This window comes from Nerophis lumbriciformis, linkage group LG26 (genome assembly GCF_033978685.3).
Source record: "Nerophis lumbriciformis linkage group LG26, RoL_Nlum_v2.1, whole genome shotgun sequence".
NCBI classification, from domain to species: Eukaryota; Metazoa; Chordata; class Actinopteri; order Syngnathiformes; family Syngnathidae; genus Nerophis; species Nerophis lumbriciformis.
Genome location: NC_084573.2, coordinates 40580080 through 40604865, shown reverse-complemented (window position 1 = coordinate 40604865; position 24786 = coordinate 40580080). Strand labels below are relative to the sequence as shown.

The window sequence follows — 24786 nt, the reverse complement described above, 5'->3', positions numbered from 1 at the left end:
ATGGAATCATCTAGAATTAGAAAATAAAATAGGTAACACTTCATTATTTAAAAAAAAAAACATATATAAAACACTATTAAGAATAAGTATAAAAGTGAATTATGAATATCTACACATAAAATGTTTATTGTATGTAACATATTTTATGTACTGTTTATTCTCACCTTTTCAGTCAAATTGTTCTGTTCATTTTAAAGTACACAAATGTGTATATTAACTCATGTACTTGACTGAAATAAAAGCACTCATCTGAAGTGTCTAATCTATAAATGTTACAATCATAACAAGATTGTGTTACACACACACTAATGATGTCACACACGTTATATGTGCTGATGTTGTTAGAAAGACAAAGTGAAAGTTTTGACAGTTTATTTCAAATCCTGCATCTTCATTTGCTGCTGCTGTTCTCACCAGCACACTTGTGTTTCTTACACTGGTACTTATAAGAGAATCTTTCACCACACACACTGCAACTTAACACTTTCTCTCCTGTGTGTGTTCTCATGTGTACTGTAAGAGTGTTTAGGTGACCAAAGCTTTTGTTGCAGCTTGAACAGGAGTATGGTTTTTCACCAGAGTGCGTTATCATGTGTGATTTTAATTGCCTTCTTTCTATATAACTTTTACCACATACTGAACATATAAAAGGTTTTTCTCCAGTGTGTGTTCTCATGTGTACTTTTAAACTTCGATTTATTACAAAACTTTTACCACATTCTGAGCAGGAAAAAGGTTTTTCTCCAGTGTGTATTCTCATGTGTGCTTTGAAATGGGGCTTTTGAGTAAAATCTTTACCACAGATTGAACATGAAAAAGGTTTTTCTCCTGAGTGTGTTCTCATATGTACTTTTAAATTTTCATTCATTACAAAACTTTTACCACATTCTGAGCAGGAAAAAGGTTTTTCTCCAGTGTGTGTTCTCATGTGTGTTTTCAAATATTGCCTTTGAGTAAAATCTTTACTACAGATTGAACATGAAAAAGGTTTTTCTTCAGTGTGTATTTTCACATGTATTTTCAAATATTGCCTTTGAGTAAAATCTTTACCGCAGATTGAACATGAAAAACGTTTTTCTGCAGTATGTATTCTCATGTGTCTTTTCATATTGCAACGGTCATTAAAGGTTTTGTCACAGTGAGAACATGTGAAGTGTGTGTTGTCAGTGTGACATGTTGCATCATCTTTAGAGTGTTCATCATCAGTGTCAGGAGAGTGTGACGTTGTGTCCTCACTATCTGATAGTGGAGCTAAGAGCTTGTCTGCTTGTGATCCTCCACAGTGGTCTCCATCAGCTTCTGTTGTCATGTGTTGAGTTGAGCTGCTGCTTGGAGGCTCCGCCTCTCTCTCACCTTTGACCTCATCATCTTCACTCTTCACAATCACATGGAACTCCTCCAACCATTCTTGACTGATGCTGTGTTCCTCCTCTTCCTCTTTAAAATGGGAGGTCAGTGGGTTATTTTCTTCCCTTTGCATTTGTAATGTATGTGGCGCCTCTTCTTCCTCCTTAATGTGGAAGGGCTGTGGCTCCTCCTTGTCCATCCTGAAGCTCCACTTGTGTTGCTCAGAGAGAAGATGTTCTTCACAGACGTCTGCAGGACACAAGAAGACAAACATGCTCGAGAGGAATCCATCTTTGTTCAGTCACATGTTAGGAGCGATATTGATAAGATTTTACCAATTCAGATTTCATTTTCAATTCTGCTTTACGATTCGGTTATTTGTGGACTCACTTTTGCTTTCAAATTCGGTAAAAAGGAAAAGAAACAGGTCGATTAGCACCAACAGTGAGGTGTTAAGAGGCCCAGACCTTACGGTTACCCCATGGGGTGCCAAAATAAAAATATTTTTGGCTATAAATTAACGAGACACTACACGTTATCTTGTGGTATTACACAGAACTTTCCTCCAGAAGGTCTTATCTTTGTCCATGTGGTGACAGATGACACAAAAAGTGAGCTGTTTGGCCACAATACCCAGCAATATGTTTGGAGGAGAAAAGGTGAGACCTACAATCCCAGGAACACCATTCCTACTGTCAAGCATGGTGGTGGTAGTATTATGCTCTGGGCCTGTTTTGCTGCCAATGGAACTGCTGCTTTAAATGGGACAATGAAAAAGGAGGATTAGCTCCAAATTGTTCAGGACAAGCTAAAATCTTTAGCCAGGAGGTTGGGTCTTGGGTGCAGTTGGGTGTTCCAACAGGACAATGACCCCAAACACACATCAAAAGTGGTAAAGGAATGGCTAAATCAGGCTAGAATGAAGGTTTTAGAATGGCCTTCCCAAAGTCCTGACTTAAATGTGTGGACAATGCTGAAGAAACAAGTCCACGTCAGAAAGCCAACACATTTAGCTGAACTGCAGCAATTTTGTCAAGAGTGGTCAAGTGGTCAAGCAGAAGCTTGTGGATGGCTACCAAAAGCGCCTTATTGCAGGTAAACTTGCCAAGGGACATGTAAGCAAATATTAACATTGCTGTATGTATACTTTTCACCCTCACATTTTCAGTAGAGCCATAATAAATTCATAAAAGAAGCAAACTTCATGAATGTTTTTAGTGAGCAACAAGTATGTGCTCCAATCACTACATCACAAAAAAACAAGAGTTGTAGAAATGATTGTAAACTCAAGACAGCCATGACATGATGTTCTTTACACGTGTATGTACACTTTTGATCACGACTGTATATATATATATATATATATATATATACATATATATATATATATATATATATATATATATGTACATACACATAAAACTGATGTAAGTGTACCACTAGTGGTATGCCAAATAATATTTAATTATTTAAGTACAGTGTTTTAATTTCCTATATTCAAACACAATGTTACTGTTCAAACTGTGTGTAATATTACAGTGCCTAAAATATTAAATATAATTGTTAAATAAAGTGTCCTCCTTGTTTTTAATGAATAATTAAGGCCTACTATGCTACTGTATTTGAATGCTGTTCATGATGGTGGTACTTGGAGATTCAAGTATTTTCTGAGGTGGTACTTGGTGAAAAAAGTTTGACAACTACTGACGTAGTGACATTGTAAACTACATTGGCAGACACCATTTTGTTATACCCAAACGGCGTCTGCTCATACATCGCACTTCCAACGACATCCTGTTTTTATCTCTCCAGTTAACAGGAAAAGGAGAAAGCAATATCTGCGTCATTTCATTTTTTCTCAAAATACTTTCCACTATGTTCGTTAGAAAGTTCCACAACTGTTCATGTTATCCCACGCTACGTCGATCATTTTTGGCATCACAACATCATCTTTCATTTAAAAAAATGTAAATTATGTTTATAAACTCAGTAAATACGTCCCTGGACACATGAGAACTTTGAATATGACCAATGTATGATCCTGTAACTACTTGGTATCGGATTGATACCCACATTTGTGGTATCATCCAAAAACTAATGTCAAGTATCAAAGAAGAGAAGAATAAGTGATTATTACATTTGAACAGAAGTGTAGATAGAACATGTTAAAAGAGAAAGTAAGCAGATATTAACAGTAAATGAACAAGTAGATTCATAATTAATTTTCTACCACTTGTCCTTAATAATGTGTACCAAATAATAGGTGTATAAATGACACAATATTGTCAGGCTTGCCCCTGACAGTTTGGTTGTGTTTTAGTTTTTCCTCTGTGTGTAGTATTTCCTGTCAGTGCTCTTGTTTTGGTTCTGTTTCCTGTTTGTCTCCCTGAGTGCTGTGTCCCCTCAGCTGTGGCTGTTTCAGACCCACTGGACTGCATGGTGGTGGCATCTGTTGCTGGCCCACCGGACTGCATGGTGGCATCTGTTTCAGACCCACTGGACTGCATGGTGGTGGCATCTGTTGCTGGCCCACCGGACTGCATGGTGGCATCTGTTGCAGACCCACTGGGGTGGGAAGTAGCTGTGCCTCCCCAGCTGCACAGCTACTCATAGCCCCCCCCTCAGGGGACGGATCCCAGGCGTCACCAGATAGGCCCACAGACGACAGGGGTGGGTGGGAGAGGGCTTGGAATGGGGCCGAACTTTTCTTTAATTTAGCCATTAATTCCAAAGCCTTGTTAAGTCTCTCCGCCATGGACATCTCTGCGAGGTTCCAATTTGGCTGGATTATTATGTCAGAGTTTGTTGGTGACGAACCCCAAGATGCAGAGAAGGCGGAAGGCATTGTGCGGGAAAACATGATTTCATGTCCATGAAATAAAGACAAAAAACACAAACCAGGAACTAGGAGGACAAACTAGAAACAGGGAACAGGGGTCCAGCAAACAGGGACTAGCAACAAAAAGACAGTAAGCTACAAACAGCCACAGCTGAGGGGACACAGCACTCAGGGAGACAAACAGGAAACAGAACCAAAACAAGAGCGCTGACAGGAAATACTACACACAGAGGAACAACTAAAACACAACCAAACTGTCAGGGGCAAGCCTGACAAATATGTTAGTGCATACGACTAATTAGGAGTCTTTGTTTGTTTACTTACTACTAAAAGACAAGTTGTCTACTATGTTCAACATTTTATTTAAGGACTAAATGACAATAATAAACATATGTTTCATGTACACTAACATTTGTTGTTAAAATAAATCCAATAATGACATTTTTGTGGTCCCCTTTATTAAGAAAAGTACCAAAATAATTTTAGTACCGGTTCCAAAATATTGGTATGGTTGCAACACTACCACCTATATTAGAATATTGTCTAATGCAAATGACTGCTGTCTGATAGTCACATTAATAACCAGTGTTGGCGTTAACACACTTTTCATGTCTTTTTACGCATTGAAATGAAAAAGGACGTGCATTTCCATAAGTCCGCGCGTCCCTGTGATGCAGAGTTTTTAGTTTTTGTAACCCACCTGCCTTCTCCAGGTCAAAACTCCAGTTTGCTTGTTTTTTTAATCGTTTAATGCTTTCTGCCGGTGTTTTGTTTTGTTTATTGTGACGGTGCGCTCTTATCACGCCGTCACTTGAGGACCGGCACGTCAGCGGGAGTCACAAAGACAATGTCAGTGTCGTGACTTGGAGAAGATAACCGGCTCAAATTTACATCCCGGCTTTTTTTCTCCCCAAGATGGCGCCGCTGTAGTGGCTGCTGGTGTCAGGAGCTCTGTGCTCTTGTGTCATCCTTTTGTGTTCCGGATGTTTCCTTCTTGTTTTCATGCAGGGTTTTTTTTGCCTTTTGGTTGGGGACCCTTTGGGACTGTGTGACAAGGGCTGGCACTTTGGTGACTTCTGCGGTGCTTTTTTTGTGAACTTCTGGATCTTCCTCCTGGGAGCCTTTTGGCCATGGAGACCAGCTGCTGGGTCTCTGCCACACCAGAGTCCGTTTGGAGAGACAGGAGGAGATGCGGATGAAGAGACAGGACTGCAGAGCTGGCGCTGAGAGCCGGGATGGACAAGCTTCACAGTGTCTTGGCTGAATGAGCAGGTATCGGACACCTCGGTCTCCTTGGACGTATCCTCGCTCAACCGTGCGGACTGGACACTGGCCGAAAGTTGGTGGGCGGCCGAGGGTGGAGTCGGCTCTCTTGGTTGCTTTGTTGGGTCTGCTCCTGTCTCTGGCCATGTTCCCCCCACCCCAGCAGACGATAGCTTGGAACACCACAGAGGTCACTACAGTCTATATGTTTTTTGTTGTTGTTGTTGTTTGACTTTTGTGGCTGTGTGTAGAAGTAGCTGGTTGCATCAGCTCTGCTCTTTTAATGTCTTTAATGTCCTTTGTGTTCTTTGATGTTTCCCTCTTACACACATGTTTATGTGTGCTATGGCTATGAGTTTGTTTTTCTCTTTGGCCTCAGTCTGGACCCCCTCTCCAGGGGCCCAGACTGAGGCTATTTTGTTTTTCTCCCCCCTCCTCCACCCTCCCCAGCGTTTACCTGTTTCTCACCTTTTTTGTAAGGGGCGCCGGAAGTCAGCAGACTCGTCAGCGATCCTGTTCTGTCTCCCTGTAATGTTTGTCTGCTCTTGAATGGGATTGTGCGGAAAATCTTAATTTCCCCTCTGGGATTATTAAAGTCTTTCTGATTCTGATTGCGTTTTTATTGGCCGTCTTCAGAAGTAATGAACTTTCCAGTACAATTTCTTAAATTTTGATTCGCCGAAACTTTTATCAGTCACAAATAGTTTGCACTCGGACAACTTTACCGCGAGGGGGCTGTCAAAAGAAAAACTTTAGAAAGACAAGAAAACTTAGCTAATTAGTACTAATAAACTAGATTGATTGAGACATTGCTGGACAGCAGAGAAGTAACTAAATCCAAATAAACGTTGAAATTATTTTTTTAAGATATCTGGCTTGTATCTTCAGTAAGGATATAAATCGTTAAGAATTCATCGATATGATACCGTAATCGATATTCCTTATTGATACCAGTATTTATCAGTACTACATGTCATTTGTGGAAATAAAAAAGTGTAAAAAAGGCATTTTAAAGAGCATTCCTATTATCACAAGAGGTTGAACACCTCCAACATGATGTTGTGTAACATCTCAGAGCAGGGAAGTCTTTTATCAACAGCTGTTTATTTGAAGTCTTAAAGAAGTCAACTATGTGTGCAGTGCAAGGTGAAATGCAGTTATGTCATCTTCTTGTCAATAACACACACATCAAACTTCTGCGTGTTGTTGCTTCCTTATTTGTCATTATTCAAAGCTGATGTTAATGTGTAGCAGCGGCAGCTGAACTCCATGTGACAACGTGTCATAGTTACGTCTGTCAGCTGGAATTAAAAATACAAATAGTTGTGTCGTTAGTCCAGAATCTTCACGGTCCTCATGGACGACATAATCAGGAACCAGTACTAAAATAAAATGGTACTTGGTATACATCCCTAATCTTCACCACTAAACCTTTGAAATATGCTGACATGTGTGCTGCTGTGGGTAAATAAACAGTAGCCATATTGAATGTTTGCCTTCATTTGACCACATGAGGTAAGGAGGACGGCCTCTAGGTCACATGGTTACACCCCAGCAATTACACTGTTGATGATTGATGAGCATTCATTTTTAAAAAGCAAGTATATCTCCATCTTTAGTCATAAATGTGGCCCCCGGATGAACATATGTCACAAACATTGTATGAGATGATATGTGGATGTTGTGCTTACTTGGACTGTGATGAAGCTGTGAGGACTCAGGTGCTTTGTCTTCATGCTCTTCAGTCTTCACAGAGACAACAGGCAGTGGAAACTTGCTGACATCAGCCTCCTCCTGCCCTACAGGACACTCTCCCTCCTCTTCCTCTTTAAAATAAGAGGGCTGTGGATCCTCCTCGTCCCCTTTAAAGTGTGAGGGCTGTGGATCCTCTAAAGTGAAACTGTCCCCCTGCAGACGAGGGAGACATTCTTCTTGGTGTCCAATCAGCTGATGGATGTCTACAGGACACAAACAAAACACATTTTAACTCCTACATGCTAAATATTAAATTGTACATGAAATATAGGGCTGTGGCTATTGAAAATTGTATTAATCAAGTGTTCTACTGAAAACGTTTTCGAGTAATCGAGTAACTGGATAAAACATAGTGTCGCTTGGTTAAAGACGAATTTAAACGACTAAAAGACATTTCACTTAATAATGAACGGCCAATTGGTTTGAGATGGTATGAGATCAAGATGTCATCTTTAGATCAGGCTTTGTTTTTTCCACAATCACTGCCACATTAAAAAGTTAAAGTACCAATGATTGTCACACACACACTAGGTGTGGCCAGATTATTCTCTGCATTTGGCCCATCACCCTTGATCACCCGCTGGGAGGTGAGGGGAGCAGTGAGCAGCAGCGGTGGCCACGCCCGGGAATCATTTTTATGGTGATTTAACCCCCAATTCCAACCCTTGATGCTGAGTGCCAAGCAGGGAAGTAATGGGTCCTATTTTTACAGTCTTTGGTATGACTGGGTCGGGGTTTGAACTCACAACCTACCGATCTCAGGGCGGACACTCTAACCACTAGGCCACTGAGTAGGTGGATGTAGTAGGTGTTGTAGTAGGTTAATGGCTGCACCAATATGAAGGAAATAACAGGTCAGTATAGCTTTTACACACATATATAACTTGTCAAACCTGTCAGCTAGCAGGCTAGGTTTACAGCGTCAGTTACCATGGTAACGGACTCTGACTTTGTCTTACCTCTCTTATTTTTGGAGGTCAAACTCTCGAGCTTTACATACTCAGGAGTTTGCACTTAACCTGCTCTCTGGAATATTCCCCCGGTGACTGTGTGAGTTTTGTGTAAACATGTTGATACACATTGTTACAAACTGAGAGGAACATCAACCTCTCATAAATATTGTGTGTCTGAAACTGTCTCGTTTTTATGAACAACATAAAACAATCAGTGCATCATCCTCACATGACAATTCATCTTCCTATAGACAATATATTTAGGAATAGTGTTAATAATAAATATAAAGTTAGTAAAGATGTGAGAGTAAGAAGTAAACAAACCTGTTGTGTGTAACACAACTTGATGTTTTTCATGTTGTCGCTCCTTCTCCTCTTTTGTTGGACAAAGTTCCTCCTCGTACTCTGCTATGGTTCTTTCGCACATTTTCACACAATCACAACACTTTACACTCACACTTGATCTCTGCTTAGCGATGTGTTTTCACCACTTCCGCCTCTCTTTGTTAGCAGCTAACAAGCTAAGCTAACTAGCACGCTAAGCTAGCTGGAGAAGCATCAAAGTGCGCTCAGACTAATATAACCGGATGCAAACAGTTATTATGACTCTATTTAATAGAGTGTAATAAAGGACATATATGTGTACATGGACGCACAGATTAAGAACACTGAACTGTGACGACTGCAATAACGTCTTCACCGTCAGACGCCATCTTGCTTTATCCTCGCCGTGTTTGGTTCGCGCGCAGTCTTGGCAGATCTCGCGAGAGAACCAACTAAGCAGCTCTCTCTTTCAGATCTCGCGAGAGAAACAAGTACACGTCCCACCCCCGGTACAACTATTTCAACATTCTGAAAATAAAAGTAAACTTATCCATTTTACATTTTCAAAACAAAGACATAAAACTTATTTTCGTAAAAATATTCTAATATTTAACAATGTATTGAAACAACAGTAGCATAAGAATAGAGAATAGAATAAAATAGAATAGAATGGACTTTATTGTCATTATATTTGCATATAACGAGATTAAGGACTCCAACTTAAGGTGCGGTAGTGGAAACAAATATGGATTAAAAATGAATCACATAAGAAGTAACAAAGATAAAAAATAAGAATTGAAATAAACAGACTACTATCCAATAAAAATAATAAGCAATCCTGTACAATATACAAAACAATATACAAAATACTGTACAATATACAGAACAAAAAAAGAGTACCGGAGTAATAAAGTAATGACAATCAGTGTCGGACGTATTGCACTCGAAGGGTAATATTGCACACTAGGGTATTAGGGTAGGATATTGTATAGGGGTGAATCATTTATTATAAGTTTGAGTTCAAGATGGTGACAGCTCTGGGAAAGAAGCTGTCACTGAGCCTGTTTGTTCTGGCTCTGATGCTCTTGTAGCGCCTGCCCGGTGGTAGCAGGTCGAACAGGTGGAACCCAGGGTGTGTGCTGTCCTTGGTAATGTTTTTTGCTCTGTTGAGGCAACAGGAGTTGTGTAAATCCTTCAGGGAGGGGAGGGGGCAGCCGATGATTTTTTGTGCAGAGTGTATGACCCTCTGAATCGCCTTTTTGTCTGCTTCAGTGCAGCTGGCGTACCACACTGTTATGCAGTACGTCAGCAGGCTCTCGACAGCCGAGCGATAGAAGGTCACCATCAACTGCTTCTCCAGTCTGTTCTTCCTCAGCACCTTCAGGAAGTGGAGTCTCCGCTGGGCCTTCTGGATGACCGCAGTTGTACTTGGGGTCCAGGAGAGGTCAGCAGATATGAGGGTGCCGAGGAACTTGAAAGAGCTGACTCTCTCCACCTCCTCGCCGTTGATGTAGAGGGTGGCGGGGTCTGCAGTGTTTTTCCTGAAGTCAAAGATGAGTTCCTTGGTTTTTGTGGTGTTCAGTGCCTGGTTATTCACTGAACACCACGCTGATAGTTTCAGGACCTCGTCTCTGTATGCAGACTCATCCCCCCCTGTAATGGGTCCAACCACCGTTGTGTCATCGGCAAATTTGATGATGGTGTTCTCCTGGTGGGCTGGACTACAGTCATGGGTGTAGAGGGATTACAGCAAAGGGCTCAGCACACAGCCCCGTGGAGAGCCGATGCTGAGTGTGCAGGAGGAGGAGAGATGGGGGCCGAGTTTCACTGTCTGGGGTTGGTTGGTCAGGAAGTCCTTAATCCAAAAACAGGTAGTCCAGCAGTTTGGTGATCAGGATGTCTGGTATGATTGTATTGAAGGCGGAGCTATAGTCGATGAAAAGCATCCTGTCATAGCTCCCTCTGTGTTCCAGGGGGCTCAGTGCAGAGTGGAGAGCTATGGTTATGGCGTCGTCCGTGGATCTGTTTGCCCGGTAGGCAAACCGGTCTAAAGTGGAGGGGGGGAAGGCTTGGATGCGGTGTAGGACCAGCCTCTCGAAGCACTATATGATGACAGGTGTGAGTGCTACTGGGCGATAGCCGTTGAGGTTGCTTGTGGCAGCTTTCTTGGGTGCCGGGATAACTGTGGCGGATTTAAGGCAGGGTGGGATGAGTGCCTATGCCAAGGAGAGGTTGAAGAGGACAGTGACAATGTAGGAGAGCTGATAGCATGCTTTGAGCACCTTCCCGGGTACTCCGTCTGGACCAGCCGCCTTCCTGGGGTTCACTGCCCTGAGCACCCGTCTGACCTTGTGCTCCTCAAGAGTGAGTGTGGGAGTGCTGGGGGCTTGGGGGGAAGGGGGTGGTGTGGCTGTGACTGGTTGTGATGTCTCAAAGCGAGCAAAGAAGCAGTTCAGCTCCTCTGCCAGCGATACATCCCAGTCCCCCGGTTGTTGCGTCACAGCCTCTGTAGTTGGTGATGTGCTATATGCCCTGCCACCAACGTTCCCTCTAAGGTGCACGCCTGTGCAATTGCGCACTGCTCAAGCGTCCTCTGCGCACGGCAAATCTATGCCACGCACAAAAACAAAATAAAAAAATAAGCGCATAACAATTTTCGACACACGGACACGACAGAGAAAACAGTTTTCGTCATCATTGTTCAAATATTGTAACGTCTGTCGAGACGCTTTGAGGACATGAATTCCATCCATTACTTTACTGAGCAAAACTCTTTATTGTCGGCCATAAACACATCACCAAAACATTAGTAAAAAAAATGATATCTAGCAAAACTGGTCATTTTCTGCAGTACAAACCAGACCAAAAGCAACTTTGTTATATCAACAGCAGCTGCTCGCTCTTTCTCACTTGCGCCAACACATGCACATATGGCACTTAGGCAGGATGCGTTTACAGCCACACAAAAAGTCGGACAACTCCAACACCACACATAAAGTGTCATTGCAGGTCGTTACACTATGATTTACCAATCAAATGTGTGCGTATTCTAGTGTCATTTATTAGGAATCTTAATTTATAAATATTAATCATGAAATGCTGTTAGTATATTAAATAAATACTAATAAAAATATATTTTTTACAAACAGGAAGTGGCAGGAATGTACACATGATCCCCTGCTTACATCTCATTGTGCAACATGTGAATGTTTTAATGGGAACTAAATGTGATCTCTGAAAGGGGTACAAATTATTTCCAAAGCAAGACTTCCACCCAGACAAACAATAAAAGTACACAGTTCATGAAAAACAATATTTTTAGTTATTGTCATTGTAAGTAGGCCTAAACACTTATTTTAGAAAATAATCCCATGGAAATGACTGCTGTCATTTGATTATAATAATAAGAGAAAAGTCGCCAGAAGAAAGCAATTTCTGTGCAAATGTCACAAAGTATCCCGCTTACATTACGCCAAACAGCACAGAGACAAGCCTCAAAACTTCTGGAACAAAGTCATTTGGAGTGATTAGACCAAAATTGAACTTTTTGGCCACTCGACCATGCAGCCCATTTTTCTTCAAGTGCCTCTTATTGTGCATCTTGAAACAGCCACACCACAATTTTTGAGAGAGTCCTGTATTTCAGATGAAGTTATTTGTGGATTTTTCTATGCATCTCAAACAATTTTCTTGGCTGTTGTGGCTGAAATCTTTGCTGGTCTACCTGAATCCCTCATTTTCCACTTCTTAATCAGCGTTTGAACACTGCTGATTGGCATTCTCAATTCCTTGGAAAACTTTTTATACCCCTTTCCTATTTTATGCAGTTCAACTACCTTTTCTCGCAGATCCTTTGACAATTCTTTTGCCTTCCCCATGACTCAGAATCCAGAAACATGTGTGCAGCACTGGATGAAAGATGCGATGGTCTGTCAGAAGCCCAGAAACTCACTGACCTTTTATACACACACATTCATTACAAACAAACATGCCACAGGTGAGGATTGGAACCTTGATTAGCCAATCAAAGCTGTTTGTGTCAACTATTGTGCATGTTATCAGATCAAAGTCACTGGGGTATGTCAACTTTTGATCAGGGTCATTTGGGTACTTTCCTTTGTCATTTTGATTTAAAAAGAGTAAACACGGTTGTTTGCCAATAAATAGCTTCTCACAACCATTAAGCATGAGTGGAAGAAAGGCTTTTGTGTTATCATTCATATTCTCTGAAGAATGGCCAAGAAATCATCAATTCTCCCAGGGTATGTAAACTTATGAGCACAACTGTATATACAATGTGCTTCTGTCAGCAGCTACACTTTTCCTAAGAGTTTCCCGCTTGTCTCCAACCCTTCCCCCATGCATTCCTGAGCTAAGATAAAAGGTGTGTTCCTCACCGACACTCTCCTGTAAACAGACGACCTTTGTCTTTTGAGGCTTCCAATAAATACTGAAAAAAAAGGTATTCTCTGAACATTTCTTATTAAATAGATTGCTACATTGCAAAACAACAGACACTTTACTTTTGCTTGTCCTTATGTCCCTGCAAGATGATGTTACGTTTTGGACGCATGGCTGCAATGGTTGTGATCTCTCAGATGCAGAATTTTACACCAGTAAAACCAGCAAAGCAGTAATTATAGTCTGCAAATTGTGTTGTTGTTGAATGATATTTATATGATTTAAAGTCAAATACAGTTTATATACTTGTCTGTCTATCTGTGTTGGCCCTGTGATGAGGTGGCGACTTGTCCAGGGTGTACGCCGCCTTCCGCCTGAATGCAGCTGAGATAGGCTAGACCCCCTGCGACTATGAAAGGGACACGCGGTATATAAATAGATGTATGGATCATTTGTTGCCGTGCTTTTTTGTGTAGACAGCATGAAAACATACATTTAGAATGAATCGTTCATGACTTGCCCATCACTATGACTCTTTGGCCCCGCCCCTAAGTGACGCATGCGTGGAGGATATGCGCTTTGCAGCAACGTCCTCGTTTACTCCGCACACGCTTCTAAGCCTCGTTACTAACTACACTTTATTCATCCTCCGTGTCAGGACAAACTCCACTCGTCTTAGTCAACTTTGGAGATTATTAGGCCCGTTTAGCTTGCTAGTTGTTTTAGCGCGCTAGTTAGTTTAGCATGCTAGTTCTTAGCGCGCTAGTTAGCTTAACGTGCTAGTTAGCTTAGCTTGTTAGCTGCTAACAAAGAGACGCGGATTTGATCAACACATCGCTTAGTTAAGATCAAGTGTGAGTGTAAAGTGTTGTGATTGTGTGAAAGAACGATAGCAGAGTACAAAGAGGAACTTTCTCGGACAAAAAAAGAGAACAAGAGACTACGTCAACTACTGGACGCTTTTTTCAAGAAACCTCAAGTTGTGTTACACGGAACAGGTTTGTTTATTTCTTACTCTCACATGTTCACTAACTTTATATTTCATCATTAACATGAACATGACTTGTTAGAATAATTTTGATTAATAGGTGTACTCAGACACATGATTGTTATTGTGTTATTCATGTGATTATCAGACAGCCGTCATTTCCATTAGATAATGTTCAAATATAGGTGATTTGGCACACTTATAATTGAAATAACAAAAATAATGTTGTTTTTCATCAGATATGTACTAGTATTGTATATGTGGATGAGGGCCCTGCTTTGGAAATAATGTGTACCCCTTTCAGAGATCACATTTAGTTCCACTTCAAACATTCACATGATCCATAATGAGATGAGATGGTATAACGTGAACAGTTCTGGAACTTTCTAACTCGGGGAAAAAACGGGATCTCGTTGGAAGCGCGATGTATTGGGTATAACAAAATGGTGTCTGCCAATGTAGTTTACAATGTCACTAGTTGTCAAACTTTTTCCACCAAGTACCACCTCAGAAAATACTTGGATTTCCAAGTACCACCATGATGAACAGCATTAAAATACTGTAGCATAGTAGGCCTTAGTTATTCATAAAGAGCAAGGAAGAGACGTTATTTAACAAGTATATTTAATATTTTTAGTTACTGTAACATTATCCAATCCAATTCAATCCACTTTTTTTATATAGCACATTTAAACAACACAAATGTTTCCAAAGTGCTGCACAACAATATTAAAAACAATATTCAGATATTATCCTTAGCTCCACCAGTGACTGAATAAAAACAAAAAATAAATAAATATAAAACTAATATAAAAACAAAATAAAAATAAATAGGATTAAAAACGATTTTAAAGGGAAAAACCAATTAAAACAGTAAATAGAAATCAAAATGTATAAAAAAAACCACAGAGGACAACAGAGGAGCACACAACTCACATAGTGTTAAAAGCCAAAGAATAAAAGTGGGTCTTAAGACAAGACTTAAAACACTCCACTGTGGGAGCAGTTTGAACATGGAGGGGCAGAGTGTTCCAGAGCTTAGGCCCTGTCTCCCCTGGATTTAAGTCTGGTCTTGGGCACCACGAGCTGGAGCTGGCTCTCGGACCTCAGAGCGCGCGCAGGAGTGTAAGTTTGGATGAGGTCCGAGATATACTGAGGTGCCAGTCCATGTAAAGCTTTAAAAACAAACAGCAAGGTTTTAAAATCAATTGTAAAATGAACAGGGAGCCAGTGCAAACTCTGAAGAATTGGGGTTATATGCTTGCGTCTCCTGGCCCCTGTTAAAAGTCCTGCTGCCGCGTTCTGGACTAACTGCAACCGGGAGAGAGCTTTTTGGCTAATGCCAGCATAAAGTGCATTGCAGTAGTCCAGGCCACTTGAAATAAAAGCATGCACCACTTGTTCAAAAAGGTTCAAAGATAAAAACGGTTTTACCTTTCACTAAAAGACAAAGATGATAAAAACACAACGCCATTGACTTGTTTGTCAAGTTTAAAATGGCTGTCTATAGTGACGCCAAGGCTGGTGACTTTGGGACGCACATCATTTAGCAATGGTCTCAAGTCAGTGAGGGCCGGACCAAAAACTGAAATTTCCGTTTTTCCCCTCATTCATTATTACAAAATTCTGGGCTAACCAAGCCTTGACGTCGCATAAACAGTTGAGAAGGAGTGTCAGGGGGCCACAAACATTACACACAGTTTGAACAGTAACACTGTGTTTGCATGTAGGAAAATAAAACACTGTACTTAAATAATTAAATGAAATTTGGCGTACCACTAGTGGTACATGTACCACCGTTTTAGAATCCCTGCACGATCGGTTCAGGAAGACATGATCAATGCACGCGTGCGCAAAGACAACGTCACTTCCTTTTACTTGTTTTACGTCAGTTATGTTCCTGCATGTTTCTTTTTTGCAATCTTTATTTGAATAACAATGTCACATAAAAGATGACATGCTGATCATTTAAAAATTACGGAGCCCCTTAAGGGACATGGGTACACATTTTTTTTAGATATGTCGTGCGCACCAGTTAGTTTCTAGGATGCAGCTTCCTCAGTTGACCTCTGACCTGGTCCACAGAGATGACTAATGTCTGCGTAGAGGTGGTGGAGGAGGAGGAGGAGGAGGAGTTGGAGGGTGCAGCCTTGGCTGGGGGGAGGCGTGTTGGGGGGAGAAGAAGATGGGGTGGCTGCGATGAGGAGTGGGGGGTGGGGAGGACACGTTCTGGTTGAACCAGTTGAAGAAGTTATTCAACTCATTGGCCCTCTCTATTGTCCCCCCTACTGCTCTGGTCTTTGTTTTGTGGCCTGTGATGGTTTTCACACCTTCCCAGACCTCCCTCATGTTGTTCTGCTGCAGCTTCTTCCTTTAGCTGTCCTTAGTCTTCCCCACGCGTCGTTTCACCTCCCGCTTTGCTGCTCTCATTGCCTCCCTGTCTCCACTCCTGAAGGCAGCTTTCTTCTTGTTGAGGACAGCTTTAACCTCCTGTGTTGCCCAGGGTTTGTTATTAGGGTAGCACCGAACAGTCTTAGCAGGGCAGGTCATGTCTACGCAGAAGTTGAGGTAATCCGTAAGACAGTGAGTCAGACCATCAATGTCCTCACCATGTGGAAACGGTGTACCATTTGTCTGTCACAGAATGACATCACACTAAGACATTCAGTGACAGTTTTCCAGTGTTTATCAGTGATTTTTCTTTAGTTATTTACAATTTTGGTACAGTAAAAACCTTTTAAACAAAGTGTTTGCTAGTGAAATTTTCCGAAATTTGTAGGTATATTCTTGCTATCGTTTACATTTTCAGAATGTATAATATTGTGTTTTAGAGAAATGCTTTGACATTTTTGTCAGGTTCAAACACTGATGACATCTATGAGACAAGACAAGAAGCAAAGAAATCAAACAGAGACAGGATTCAATTTAGCTCATTAGGAGAAACGTCTGGGCTGCAACTTCATACAGTTTCCCACCACGCTCTGACAAGGGAGTTCCACGCATCGTCTTTTATATGGGCCTTTTCTGATTACAAAGCTGCAGCTGTTTCTAAAGGGAGGGGGGTCATAAACAGCTGTTGCACTCGGTCATAAACAGTTCAAAGAAAAGGTGCCTGGAGCTGCGTCAGGTCTGCTCCCTCTTCGCTTTGTAGATCTCGGGTCAGGACAAGGTCTCCCTGTGGCTGTCAATAGATCAAAGAAACCGACACCTCCATGTCGCATCCTATCGCACACAGTGGAGTTTTACAAGCCTTTTGCTTGATAAGATAAAAGACAGCTTTTGTCTTCTCGCAAGGGACCTGAACTCAATGGAACACAAAGTTGTGTTATAACTTATATACAATTATTCTGACAATTTTGTTATTATTGTTAATATTATCTGGAATCAATTTTTGGTAGCCGCAAAGTGGCAATTTGGGTAGTTATTCGCTCTAAAAAGGGTATTTCAACAAGTAAACAGTACAGTAGGTACTTGATTTATATAAATGGAATGCCCATAAGGGTATTCTAGTAGAATATGCAGAGATAAGATGTGTCAATATCAAAATATTACTTGAAATACATTTTTGGCAGCAGCAAAGTGGCCATTTGGGTAGATATTTGCTCTAAAAAGGGTATTTCAACAAGTAAACAGTACAGTAGGTACTAGACGTTGATATATGTAATTCTCATAAGGGTATTCTAGTAAAATACGTGTGTGTAAATATGCGATGTGTAAATATCAAAATATTACGTCGAATCACTTTTTGTCAGGAAATATTACATTTAATGACAATTTTACATAAATGAATACATCCAAACACGTTGTACATATTTATTATGTGCAGGAAGAAATAACAGTTACAATTGTGTGTATCTTCCAAACAAGAAAGAGGTTTTATCACATCACCATGGGACTAACAACACTCCTTTAAATCTCATCAATACCACAGAAGAGGCTAACTGTCCTTCTCCGGGCACGATAAAGTCTTAATAATGTCAAACACGTAGCGATACAATAACCAGGAAGATAAAGTGTTTGTCTCACACCTAGTAATCCACTGTGGACACACCAAGCGAAGGAAATACATTTTTGGCAGGCATTCACATTTTGCCACAACACCCCTAAAGGGACATGGGGGAAATTCCTAGTTGGAAATACAGCCCAATTAACTCCTGAACTTGAAAGTCAAGGGCGGTCACATCACAGCATGTTCTTGTCGTCGATGTTGGTCAATTTTTTAGGGCATTACGGAAAGTCACAACGGCACTCGCGGCTTTTGTCACGGTTGCCGTGGTTAAATTCGAGCCCTGTTAGCGGAATTACTTTTTAATAAATGTTATTAATTAGTTTGTGTTACTTCAAATAACTGGCATAATGCAGTTGAGATACGTTTCATATGAGAGCAGTCTGCACTGGACCGAACAGCTGGACAGGTGTAACAATGACATTATTACCTGTCACTCTTTATAACTCCTTGTGCAGATCTGAATGTCAATCAATCAATGTTTATTTATATAGCCCTAAATCACAAGTGTCTCAAAGGGCTGCACAAGCCACAACGACATCCTCGGTACAGAGCCCACATAAGGGCAAGGAAAAACTCACCCCAGTGGGACGTCGATGTGAATGACTATGAGAAACCTTGGAGAGGACCGCATATGTGGGTAACCCCCCCCCCCCCCCCCCCTCTAGGGGAGACCGAATGCAATGGATGTCGAGTGGGTCTGACATAATATTGTGAGAGTCCAGTCCATAGTGGATCCAAAATAATAGTAAGAGTCCAGTCCATAGTGGATCTAACATAATAGTGAGAGTCCAGTCCATAGTGGATCTAACATAATAGTAAGAGTCCAGTCCATAGTGCATCTAACATAATAGTGAGAGTCCAGTCCATAGTGGATCCAAAATAATAGTAAGAGTCCAGTCCATAGTGGATCTAACATAATAGTGAGAGTCCAGTCCATAGTGGATCTAACATAATAGTAAGAGTCCAGTCCATAGTGCATCTAACATAATAGTGAGAGTCCAGTCCATAGTGGATCCAACATAATAGTAAGAGTCCAGTCCATAGTGGATCTAACATAATAGTAAGAGTCCAGTCCATAGTGGGGCCAGCAGGACACCATCCCAAGCGGAGACGGGTCAGCAGTGCAGAGATGTTCCCAGCCGATGCACAGGCGAGCGGTCCACCCCGGGTCCCGAATCTGGACAGCCAGCACTTGATCCATGGCCACCGGACCTGTGCCCCCCCCCCCCCCACCCCCCCAAACACAAGGAAGAGGGGAGCAGAGGAGAAAAGAAATGAAACGGCAGATCAACTGGTCTAACAGGGGGGTTATTTAAAGGCTAGAGTATACAAATGAGTTTTAAGATAGAACTTAAATGCTTCTTCTTTGAGTAATATTTAGCTTTAGCTAAGGTAAGCATGCGTTTATACGATATTAAACCATCACTCCATTAAGGCTGAAACAACGCGTCGACGTAGTCGACGTCATCGGTTACATAAATATGTCGACGCCGTTTTTGTGCGTCGACGCGTCGCATATTTATGTCACACTACCGTCATGGCGGTATCCCAGGAACACCATCCCTACCGTCAAGGATGGTGGTGGTAGTATTATGCTCTGGGCCTGTTTTGCTGCCAATGGAACTGCTGCTTTAAATGGGACAATGAAAAAGGAGGATTAGCTCCAAATTGTTCAGGACAATCTAAAATCATCAGCCCGGAGGTTGGGTCTTGGGCGCAGTTGGGTGTTCCAACAGGACAATGACCCCAAACACACCTCAAAAGTGGTCAAGGAATGTCTAAATTAGGCTAGAATGAAGGTTTTAGAATGGCCTTCCCAAAGTCCTGACTTAAAGGTGTGGACAATGCTGAAGAAACAAGTCTATGTCAGAAAAGCAACACATTTAGCTGAACTGCACCAATTTAGTGGTCAAGTGGTCAAGCAGAAGCTTGTGGATGGCTAGCAAAAGCGCCTTATTGCAGGTCAACTTGCCAAGGGACATGTAAGCAAATATTAACATTGCTGTATGTATACTTTTCACCCTCACATTTTCAGTAGAGCCATAATAAATTCATAAAAGAAGCAAACTTCATGAATGTTTTTTAGTGAGCAACAAGTATGTGCTCCAATCACTACATCACAAAAAAATAAGAGTTGTAGAAATGATTGTAAAGTCAAGACAGCCATGACATGATGTTCTTTACACGTGTATGTACACTTTTGATCAGGACTGTATATATGCATGTGTATATGTATATATATCCATCCATCCATCCATTTGCTACCGCGTATCCCTTTCGGAGTTGCGGGCAGTGCTGGAGCCTATCTCAGCTACAATCAAGTGGAAGGCGGGGTATATATATATATATATATATATATATATATATATATATATATATATATATATATATATATATATATATATATATATATATATATATGTATATATATATACCGTATTTTCCGCACCATAAGGCGCCCTGGGTTATAAGCCGCGCCTTCAATGAACGGCATATTTCAAAACTTTGTCCACCTATAAGCCGCCCGGTGTTGTAAGCCGCATCTAACTGCGCTAAAGGAATGTCAAAAAAACAGTCAGATAGGTCAGTCAAACTTTAATAATATATTAAAAACCAGCGTTCTAACAACTCTGTTCACTCCCAAAATGTACGCAAATGTGCAATCACAAACATACGTATATCAACATGGACAGAGCTGCGTGAAAAAAGCCACCCGGCCTCTTCGCGTAAACTTAAACTTACCTTAACCACTCGCTCACCTTTTCTTCATCCATCCCTTCGAGTTAGCTTTTATGATGACGCCGGCTGGAAAGGTCTCTTTTGGTAAGGTCTTCCTTCTGAATATCACCATGGGTGGAAGTTTCATTAGCATGGCAAGCTAGAACCACAGTGAAGGATGACTTCTCATTCCCTGTGGTGCGAATATTCACCGTACGTGCTCCCGTTGTATCCACAGTGCGGTTCACAGGAATATCAGTTGCTGTGAAATAGTAATCCGTGTGCGGATGGAGAGATTGCGTCTTTTCATGAACCGGATCCTTGTCGCTTAGTAGGAGCCATTTTGTGGTCTTTACAGATGTAAACACACAAAGGAAATGAAACGTACAGTGATATCCGCGCGCTTTTTCTTCTTCTACGCGGGCGGGTGGTTGCTTACAGTAGAAGAAGAAGCGCTTCCTGTTCTATGGGGGCGGGTGCTTACCTTGGCGGTTGCTTGCGTAGAAGAAGAAGCGCTTCCTGTTCTACCGGGAAAAAAGATGGCGGCTGTTTACAGAAGTTGCGAGACCGAAACTTTATGAAAATGAATCTTAATATTTATCCATATATAAAGCGCACCGGGTTAAAAGCCGCACTGTCAGCTTTTGAGTAAATTTGTGGTTTTTAGGTGCGGCTAATAGTGCGGAAAATACGGTATACTGTATATTTATGTATACAGTATATGTTCAGTTTAACAGTCCAGTTGTGATTGATTGAATGCCCTGAGAATTATACTGGACATTCTTTTGTAATTGCCACAAAATAACATGTAGTATTTTGTTAATTTCTTGCCCAAATTATTTTTATTTTATAGATATTTTCAAAGCAGAATATTGTCTTTAGGGCCCTCTGGCACCTCATGGGGGACCCATAAAATCTGTGCCTCTTAAGACCTCACTGTTGGCTTTGTACGCTCATGTTACTTCTCAACTAGTCAAAGTTGATGCTAATCCACCTGTTTCTTCTCCTTTTTACTGAATGTGAAAGCAAAAGTGAGTCCACTAATAACCGAATCGTTAAGCAGAATCGAAAATGAAATCTGAATTGGTCAAATCTTATCTATTTCCATCCCAGCATGTGTTTGTCTTCTTGTGTCCTGCAGACGTCTGTGAAAAATATCGTCCACCTGAGCAGCAGGAGGGGTCCTCCAGTATGGAGCAGAAGAGGTCACAGCACCTCCACGTGAAAGAAGAGGAGCCACAGCCCCCTCACTTTGAAGTTGAAGAAAAACAGCGGCTGTCCCCCCATTTCATAGAGGAAGACAAGAGACACCTCATCAGTGTGAAGAGTGAAGATGATGAGGTCAAAGGTGAGAGTGAACAGAAGTGGAGCTTCAGGATGCGGACGGAGGAGCCACAGCCCTCCCACATTAAGAAAGAAGAGAAATACCCACTGATCCCCCATTTTAAAAAGGAAGCGGAAGACCCACTGACACCACATTTTAAAGAGGAAGCGGTGGATCCACTGAGCCCTCACATTAAAGAGGAAGAAGAGGACCCACTGAGCCCTCACATTAAAGAGGAAGAGGAGGAACACAGCATCAGTCAAGAATGGTTGGAGGAGTTCCATGTGATTGTGAAGAGTGAAGATGATGAGGTCAAAGGTGAGAGAGAGGCGGAGCCTCCAAGCAGCAGCTCAACTCAACACATGACAACAGAAGCTGATGGAGACCACTGTGGAGGATCACAAGCAGACAAGCTCTTAGCTCCACTATCAGATAGTGAGGACACAACGTCACACTCTCCTGACACTGATGATGAACACTCTAAAGATGATGCAACATGTCACACTGACAACACACACTTCACATGTTCTCACTGTGACAAAACTTTTAAATCTAGTAATTTGAAAAGACACATGAGAACACACACTGGAGAGAAACTTTTTTCATGTTCAATCTGCGGTAAAGATTTTACTAGAAGGGACCATTTCAAAACACACCTGAGAACACACACTGGAGAAAAACCTTTTTCCTGCTCAGAATGTGGTAAAAGTTTTGTAATGAATCAAAATTTAAAAGTACACATGAGAACACACACTGGAGAAAAACCTTTTTCATGTTCAATCTGCGGTAAAAATTTTACTCAAAGAGACCATTTCAAAACACACATGAGAATACACACTGGAGAAAAACCTTTTCCCTGCTCAGAATGTAGTAAAAGTTTTGTAATAAATCAAAGTTTAAAAGAACACATGAGAATACACACTGGAGAAAAACCTTTTTCATGTTCAATCTGCGGTAAAGATTTTACTTATAAACAACATTTGAAAAGCCACATGAGAACACACACTGGAGAAAAACCTTTTATATGTTCAGTATGTTGTAAAAGTTTTATAAAAAGACAGCAATTGGACATACACATAAGAACACACACTGGAGAGAAACCTTTTATATGTTCAGTATGTAGTAAAAGTTTTACACAAAGACAGCAATTGGAAGCACACATGAGAATACACACAGGAGAGAAATTGTTGAGTTGCAGTGTGTGTGGTGAAAGATTCTCATATAAGTACCAGTGTAAGAAACACAAGTGTGCTGGTGAGAACAGCAGCAGCAAATGAAGATGCAGGATTTGAAATAAACTTTCTAACATCAGCACATATAACATGTGTGATATCATTGTTGTGTGTCTAACACCATCTTGTTATTATGCTTATAACATATATAGAGTAAATGTTTATTTAATGCTTTTATTTCAGTCAAGTACATGAGTTTTTGTGTACTTTAAAATGAACAGAACAATTTGACTGAAAAGAAAAGGTGAGAATAAACAGTACATAAAATATGTTACAATAAAAAATTTATGTGTAGATATTCATAATTCACTTTTATACTTATTCATAATAGTGTTTTGTATATGCGTTTTGAAATAAGGAAGTGTTACATATTTTAATTTCTAATTGTAGATTATTCCATCGATTCACTCCTTTATATGATGTACATATTTGTTTTACATGTGTTCATACCTTTGCTTTTGAGTACTCATAAATCCCTCTTAGTTCATATTTACTGGTTCACATCTGAAACATCTTCTGGACCACTTCTGGAAGCATATTATTATTTACTTTATACATCATTTGAACAGTTGTCTTTTATACAATTTTAAAATGTGTGACTTTATGAATCATTTGTTGGGTCTCTATAATCCATTCTATTAATTGTCTTTATTACTCTCTTGTGTAATATGAATATTGTTGTGTGATTGTTTTATATGTATGTCCCCAGACCTTTATGCAATAAACAATGTATGCTTCAACTAAAGTTGGGTACAATAATTGTAGTTAATATTTGTAAGTATTTCTTTTATTCTGTTTAGTATTGCACTCCATTTTTTAAAATGTTTTCTTTATGATTTATATGTAGTGTCCAGTTTACTTCATCATCTATATTAACTCCTAAAATGTGATTACCTTTATTCCTTCCATTTCAATATTATCCATCATAACTTGTGTTTTACATTTTTACAATCTCCAAATATGATACATTTAGTTTTTTTTGAAGTTTAGTGACAGTTTATTGATGTGCAGCCATCTTTTTATGGTCAAGTTCTCTCTGGATAAAATAAGATGAGAGTTAAATCAAGCGGTAATGAAGGTGAAGAATGTAAGATTATTATATACATAATTATATATAGTTACACTCAGTAGTGACAATTAAAGACACTTTCATCCTGTTCATTTGAGCAAAGAAAAAGTAAAGTGTAATATTCTAAACCATAGAAGAATATTAATATCAGCAGTCAATATTCCAACATTGTGAAGCTGAGCTATGATTAAAAACATATTCAGCTTTAAAGGCTTTATGAGAGTGATGTCATTATCAGAATCAGAAATATTTTATTAATCCCAGAGGGGAAATTAAAATGTTCAGCACTGTTATAAACATGTGAATATTCAATGTAATAATATATGATATTAATACCATAATAAAGTGGTACGTTTGGGGATGTGTAATATTGTTTGTATGAACATCCTGAATGTTTTTGTGCTAGAATTGTTTGAATTAGTAGAGAGTGGGAATAAAATGAGGCAGTGATGATAATAATGGTTTGTTTTAAGCCTGTTTATGAATAATTCAAGATAATTAAAATACCAAAATGGAGCTAACATCCTCAGTGAGCTGAACTCCAGCAGTAAAGATGAGATAAAT

General features: G+C 40.4%; 2 protein-coding genes across 4 annotated transcripts in view; one reads left to right on the top strand and one right to left on the bottom strand.

Annotated features, from left to right (window-relative positions):
- The window catches only part of LOC133623624 (uncharacterized), a 36396-nt gene extending 12498 nt beyond the window's left edge, over positions 1-23898 (top strand). Inside the window, exons 3-4 of the mRNA XM_072916300.1 lie at positions 21739-21945; positions 22240-23898. Of these exons, the coding sequence (XP_072772401.1) occupies positions 21739-21945; positions 22240-23198 (1166 nt within the window). The 3' untranslated portion in view covers positions 23199-23898. The remainder of the gene's footprint in view (positions 1-21738; positions 21946-22239) is intronic.
- LOC133623626 (uncharacterized) overlaps positions 1-24786 on the bottom strand; it is a 47020-nt gene that overhangs the window by 21490 nt on the left and 744 nt on the right. Inside the window, exons 1-3 of one of the 3 annotated variants that reach the window (XM_061986860.2) lie at positions 8482-8886; positions 7141-7407; positions 12-1596 (exon numbers count right to left, since the gene is read on the bottom strand). In XM_061986860.2, coding sequence (XP_061842844.1) covers positions 392-1596; positions 7141-7407; positions 8482-8584 — 1575 coding nt within the window. In that variant the 5' untranslated portion in view covers positions 8585-8886 and the 3' untranslated portion in view covers positions 12-391. Of the gene's footprint in view, positions 1-11; positions 1597-7140; positions 7408-8481; positions 8890-24786 lie in introns of those variants that run through there. The other 2 variants (XM_072916299.1, XM_061986865.2) reach the window with 2 other exon arrangements.